This window comes from Triticum aestivum, chromosome 1D (genome assembly GCF_018294505.1).
Source record: "Triticum aestivum cultivar Chinese Spring chromosome 1D, IWGSC CS RefSeq v2.1, whole genome shotgun sequence".
In the NCBI taxonomy this organism is placed as follows: Eukaryota; Viridiplantae; Streptophyta; class Magnoliopsida; order Poales; family Poaceae; genus Triticum; species Triticum aestivum.
The window spans coordinates 240,416,520-240,423,726 of record NC_057796.1 but is presented as its reverse complement, the minus strand read 5'-3'; the positions used below and the strand labels follow the sequence as shown (position 1 = coordinate 240,423,726).

The window sequence follows — 7,207 nt, the reverse complement described above, 5'->3', positions numbered from 1 at the left end:
TTGAATTATTGAAAAAGAACACTTTTATCTTATAAGGTAATTCAAGACGCCGCAATTTTTTAGATCTAAACCTGACTCGCGTATCCATTAAACCGAATATGTCGAGTGCACCAAAATATATAGATCCAATTTAAGCAAGTCTTAGTGTATATGAGTAGTAGTTAGCTACACGTAGGCAATGTATATACAGAGTAAAAGCAAATAGTTGGCATATCCAACTAAAATTTGACGACCGGGTTGTGCTTGTGCAACGTCAGGTAAAAAAGAACGGATGTTGTAAATCCCGGCCAACATGTCCAAGCTTCAATTATGTAGCTTTGTTCTTCTTGATATTCGTTGTTTGGTATTTGGAACATGATTCTGCGGCAGGAGATGACACCGTCACTAGCCGCGGCCGCATCTAATCTCGAAAGGAGATCGATGAACTCCCAGAGTGCATCATGGCCTGTTACTCCCATGCATACAAGAAGGATGTCTATCATTCTTCATCCAAAAAGAGAGACAGGGGTGTCCTGGCGCCGCGCGTGCCAGCCACGGCCCGTAAATATTCTCCACAAATCGATATATCTCACGTACGCCGGTGAATATATGGTATGTCTCGAATCGATGCGAGCACACAAAAAATCGAATTGATTCACAGGTTTCTACGCAAACTGCATGGCAAAGGCATCTACAACGCCGACCCTCAAACCGCTCACATATGTTTGGATCGTGATATTCAGATATGTTGTGTCATTCAATGCGGGTCTGTATCGGTCTGTTGACCGATTCGGATGTACTTTTTCCACAAAAAGAAGATAAAGTTGAGGGGCTTTGCCGAAGTCCGGACAGCAGACATGTAGGACTCCGACACCCCCGGCCCACCCAAAACCCCCTCGAGGTCCCATTTTCTTCCAATCTCCCCCTACCCCCTACTTTGCATCCGCACCCTCCTCCTTAGATGCCGCCGTTGTACCTATATGGCAAGCACACATGCATTGCCAGACCTCCGCAACCAGCACTGACGCGCCCGCTCGTCTTTTACGACGGCGTCGTCCACCCAGGACACACTTGTACGCAGGTACACTCTGTCCCCCTTCGGCGCCGTCCATGGCGGTCACCACGCCCAGTAGGTATTCAGTCAAATTCCATTGAGCTTATTTTCGAACGTCAAGTCGTTTTCATAAAGTACGAAGGATGGCGGGGTACTTTACTATGAAGAATGAGTTGTTATGCGATGTGTGGTTGGACGTATCCGCGGGTTTCATATGCAGGAGCATAGGGGAGACCTTCTGGCAGCAAGTGCATAAATCGTTTCACGCGTGAAAGCACATTACGCCCTACGACATGCACATCATTCATGATGACAATGTGAGGTTGTTATCGTATCGATGGTATGCCATCCAGACCAGGGTCACCAAGTTTTGTGGCTCGGTTGATATGCTGGAGGCAGGTGACCATTGCACGCGGCAGATGAGGAGATCGTAAGTTTTGCTTCTTCTTACTCAACTTATTGATTCATTCATTCATTCAATGTTGCTCTACACATTGTGTAGTCCCGCACGCGCTACTATGATGTACCACGGGATGGAGGGACGGACATTTATGCACATGCACTGTTGGATGAAATTGAAGGGGCAGTATGTGTGGGACGACAGAATACGTTAATCCCGTTGAATTTGAACTATTGTTGTACTAGACTTATTTGCATGCTATGTATGGATGATTTGTACCATTTTCGATCAGAACTGCGATGAAATCTGCCGTGTTTACACGCTTTGCCCGGTTAGTTAAAACCCGGCTTAAAATGTATGCGGGCAATGTTAGATCGCTGACGCGGACAGATATCAGAGCAAGTTTACGGGTCAACATTAAAGATGCTTAACACAAGTCGGGGAGGCCATGAAATTTCCTGGTAGAATTTGAGTAGCATCGGACAATATGTAAGACATATGAAACCCGCGGTGGACATTGTCTTCTTCTTTTCGTTTTTGCCGGTGGACATTGTCAGTTTACTGGTTTGTTTGAAGTATACTCGTCGCAGCTGGAGATTTAAAGATGTGTGTGTCCACGTTAGGATCAAAGGAAATCATCTTTAGAAAATTGGTGGGATCAAACAAAAAAGCAAGATTTTCTCAATAATTAAATAAACAAGCACAACTTTTTATTTAAATGATATTGATTTCATGATCCATTTAAAGATATTAGTTTCGTATTATAAATGGTAATATTACTTCTGTAAGTTAGTCAAATATTACAAAGTTTGACTCAAACAAAACTTATATGCAAGAATAAAAATGAAAATGAAGGAGTAACTACCTTCCTCCTTTTTTGCAAAAAGACAACTCCAATATAAAAGTGTATCGTACGTACAAAGCACCTCAAACATAATATAAGTTATATATCATGATCATTGGAGTAACTGTAATTTTCATGTTTGTATGAGTCGATACTAATTCAGGGAAAAAAATTGTCTCCAAGAAAAGGGATCAAATGGAAATGAGGTGCTCCTAAGACCTTTTCATTTTCTCTTTAATATGTAGCACTAGCTGTGTGGCTACGACTATCTTTTGTGTCGTAAAAGAAGCAAAACTTTATTGCAATTATTCTCCTTGCACTCCATATCGATTTGGGATCTGATCCATGCTTATCCGAGTCTATGACGCAGAACTTCTATAGGACCCATGCATGTAAACTTTTCAATTTCTATATAGCTGTACCCTTTACTCAATGCGTTTTTTTCTGACAACAATGTGTTGGTATTTGATTGTAATATAATCACTGAAAAACAAACAAACCCTGTAACCGACTCGTGCAACACGTTGGAGCACACTATTTTTTTGTTTGCACGTGGGAGTGCACCATATGTGTGTGTGTATTCCATCGAAACTGCCAATGACCTCACTCGCCTCGATATTCAGCGAGCTGATATTTATTATATTAAAAAAATACACGCTGTTCATGCCAAACAAGCGCCAAAACGTGCAAATGCCGGGGGTACGAAAATAGGAACGCCATAACGACATCCCAAAAAAACTGTTCGGTGCCAAACCAGCACACCCCATACACGTTTTTGCTTGCTGGCAGTGGCAGGCCGTTGTAGAACGCGCCACATTCTGTTACAGGAGAAGAAGAAGAAAAAATGCACCACACGATGGACGTATGGGAGACGCCTAGCTAGGAAACGCTATTTCGAGCAAAATGATACTACTCGTAGTAACTACTTTGTGCTAGCTAGTAAACTGCTCGATTTAATGAAAAGAAAAAAGAGTCTGATAGTTTTTGGTATACTCATAGCCGCCTGTGGTGGCTGCTACCGTCGCGAACTGCTCGTCAAACGGAGTATTACTCGTTAGTCCGCTACGTGTATCGATCGACCAATGAAATGAAGAGTCTAATGCTACATCATCTTGTAAAATAAACACTTTCCTTTGTGTATAACAAAAAAAAAACTTTCGGAGATGGTGTGTCGAAGGCTCGAAGGTGTCATTTTCCAAATGCCGTCGGAGAGGCAGAAGTGATGAACCGAAAGAAAGAAAAACTATAGAGAGGACGACGACCAACGCGTGAAGTTAAATGACCGCAAAATAAGTAGTTAAAATGGATACATAATGCTACATTTTAAAGAAAATCAAAGCTGCTGCTAGCCTGTGAAAACTCCAGTGCCAAAGATTACTACACGCGACGGGAACTCGGGGCGGGGCGGGTCGCGCCGTTGGCGTGGGCGGGCCGCAGCCTGGCTCGAACTCGAACAGCCCGGACGCAAGCGGCGGGGGTATAAATAGCCGCCCACGCCCCACCATTCCTTCCACCGCAAATCAACCGCCCCGTCCGCGTCCCCGACCCGATTAACCCTACCTTCCGCTCGATTCCACTCCCCTTCCCTCCTCTTCTCCCCCCGCTCGTCGGGTCCGGAGCAAGCAGCGCCACCGACGCACATCATAGCAATGGCGGCCGCGCTGAGGAGGGCCGTCGCGCAGCGCTTCGCGTCGGCGGCGGCGCCGCAGCAGGCCTACGGGATGCCCCGCCGCTTCATGCAGGAGCGCCCCGCCTTCCGCCCCGCCGTGCCCCCGGACGTCGGCTTCATGCCCCTGGCCGACCGGATCCGCGACCACCTAGGCGTCTCCTTCCCGCGCATCAACCTCGACGGCCTCGTCCCCCCCGCCCCTGCCCGGCCCCAGCACCAGACGAGGGAGGCCGCCGCGGTGGTGGGCAGCCTCACGGTGGAGGAGGCGCGGAAGGTGCTGCGCGCCACGCAGATGGAGGCGGCGCGCGCGCGGGTGCGGGCGTCCCGCGAGGGCACCGTGCCCTACGCCGAGTTCCTGCGCCTCTGCTGCGACGCCGCGGGCGCCGACGACGGGCCCTCCGTCGCGCGCGCGCTCGACGAGTCCGGATCCGTCATCGTGCTCGGCAGGACCGTCTTCCTCAGGCCCGAAATGGTACGGCCCGCCCCTCCTCCTCCTCCCTGCCTCCCATTTCGCTGCTTCAAATCAAATCAATGACCTGTCTAAATGTTGCTTGATCCGTCCCAACCTTTTTGCTCTAGTTTTGCCTTGCAGTTAGCGTCTTTTACAGACAAAAAAAGACACGTTGGTTCCTCTGTTCTGCTCTCTTCTCTTGTTCTACTGTTCATTTTAATCCGGGTGACCGGGTACAGAATTTCACAAGGCTAGAGATCTGACGAGATTTTTCGCGTGTTTTGCATGTTTCTCCCAACAGGAAATGAACCAAAGAAACGGCGGTGTTCTAAAACAATAGAGCAGTTGTGACACCAAAAGTTTGGGGGATTTTACTTACCCCCCTTCCGTTCCGTTCCAAGATGGGAGTTTCCTTTCTTCTCTCAAAACCAGAAGGAAAACAACAAATCTAATTTCTACCCCTCGATCTAAATCTGAGGAGGGAAGAAACTAAATGACAGTCTTGCTAAAATTACAAAAAAAAATCTCCGATGAATGAAACATGAGGAGAACCTAGCTGCCATTGGGCACCCAAAAAAGAACATGCTTGGTTATTCTCTATATTCAGATTGGTTGGCGTCTAGTATCACGCTGATGATAATGGCTTCACTATTTTGGGAATTGGAGCACATGTTTTCAACTTCATCATTTCCATTGGTAGTCATGTAGATGTTCATACTGAAGTACTTCACCGGATTTCTTACTATTCAATAGTTTAAAATACACATTAGTGAAGCACCATTCCACTTGCTGTTGTCCGATCTACAATTAGATGGCAGTGATAAGCAATTGATAGTATGAATCTGCTGTTTGAATTGCATAGTAGAAGATTCAAATCACAGTACAATCATGTCAGTGGTGGTGGTGGGTTGATTTACCTTTGAGCATGTCATGCATCACAACAATTTAGTTGGTTACATAGTGGAAGATGTAGAACTACTACCACTACCATTTGCATAACAAGTAGTGCCTGTTGTGGCCATGAGATCAGCCCTTTTTAGCAATTGCGACACCAGAATGGCCCATCATGTGGTGTCCTTGTCACTGGTTCGGTTCGTTTGTTAGGGTGAAAGCTATTTACTAACATTTTTTTGCATTTTGTTTAGAGAATTCAATCTGTTACCCGCATCTTAACTGTAACAGTGTAGAATTGATCTTGTTACTACTATTTGTTTTCATGAGATATGAAGTACTAAAAAAATGCTGTTGTTATTTCCTGCTGAATAAATAAGCTGCATCCCTTCCCATTTGAAAAATAGGAGACTAACACAGGGCTAACAAGTCAATGACAAATCTACTTCTCTTATCTTGGTGACCTTCCCCCCCAAAAAAAAGTTCTGGGTGGACCTAAACAAAGTTTAGGAACATCAACACATGCCATCTGGTTCTGATTAGGTAATAGTACTCATAGGCAAGATAAGTGGTACGATTTGTTGTTTGTTTTTGCTTGGTCCCTCCGTGGTCACCATAACTTGGCAAGCTACCCCTTGCAAGTTGTGGCTGTCGGCGGTGACAAAACTATTTGTGGAAAATCTTTTTGCATGATTTAGTCTTGTAGCTGTATCTAGAATTTTAGATGTTAAGGCGTGCAGTCGATATGTGTTTAATGCCCAATACTGACTTGACAAAAAAACATTTTCTTTTGAATGGTATTTGAATCCATGTGGAGGATAGAGACCAAACATTTTGCACTTGTTTGAGCTAAATGTTTTTGTCCTTCCAGTATTGCTCTTTCTTTGATGGATCTCCCTTGAAAAGAAGAGCAGCCAAGTAAAATTTGGATATGTTTTTGTCCTTTTCTTCAAAATTTCAGGTTGTGAAAGCAATTGAGAAGGCAATACCCATACCGCGAGGGCTATCTGTTGCTGAGAATCACCCTGCAAGGGAGGAGCTGAAGGCCATGGAGGCCCAGAAGGTAGACATCGACCGCATGGCGACGCTCCAGGTGCGGCGGGAGCTGTGGGGAGGGCTGGCTGCCCTGGCCCTCCAAACGGCCGGCTTCATGAGGCTCACATTCTGGGAGCTCTCCTGGGACGTCATGGAGCCCATCTGCTTCTTCGTGACGTCGACGTACTTCATGGCCGGCTACGCCTTCTTCCTCCGGACCAAGAGGGAGCCGTCGTTCGAGGGCTTCTTCCAGAGCCGTTTTGTGGTGAAGCAGAAGCGTCTGATGAAAGCCCGGGATTTTGACGTCCGCCGGTACAGCGAGCTCCGGCTAGCCTGTGGCCTCCCGGCGCTACACCCTCAGAGCCCCTGCGCGTCCTCGCAGGAGAGCCACCACCATTGCCATTCTCACTGCCATTGTCATTGATGTGTTGCTTGGAATTTTTTATGCCCATTTGATGTGGCTGCTGCTGCTGCTTCATGTACCGTTGTGGAATGTGGATGCGAAGCATACTCATTGACGAGATCAGATTCGGATTTTAAACTCGAAATGCCTGTGTCCTGATGGATGGATGGATGGATGCATGTGAGTTGTGACTGAGGTAGTAGACGAGAGAAGTCAGCGTGTACATACCGGCTGTAAACAATCTTTGGGAAGAAAAATGGAAAGGAAAATAAATTGATTACAAAACCTGAGGAAATTGGTCATCCAAGCTCACTCTGGCCTCAACTTGGTTCCGAAACGCATGCTGGCAAGGGACTTCAGCATATTCTCTTCAAGTAGGCAGGCGTCATAATGCATGATAATATCTTTTATTTCTCATGTTTGGTCTAGGCTTATTCTTTAGGAAAAACAATGTGATCTTTGAAGAATCAAGAGGCATCAG

The 7,207-nt window shown here is 46.2% G+C and overlaps 1 protein-coding gene across 1 annotated transcript; it reads left to right on the top strand.

Annotated features, from left to right (window-relative positions):
- The first annotated feature begins 3,778 nt into the window (after positions 1–3,778).
- On the top strand, positions 3,779–6,871 carry LOC123181216 (calcium uniporter protein 2, mitochondrial). Its single transcript, XM_044593475.1, has 2 exons — positions 3,779–4,418; positions 6,250–6,871. The coding sequence occupies exons 1-2, from the start codon at positions 3,927–3,929 to the stop codon at positions 6,745–6,747; spliced, it is 990 nt and encodes a 329-aa protein (XP_044449410.1). The 5' UTR covers positions 3,779–3,926; the 3' UTR covers positions 6,748–6,871.
- The last annotated feature ends 336 nt before the right edge of the window (positions 6,872–7,207 follow it).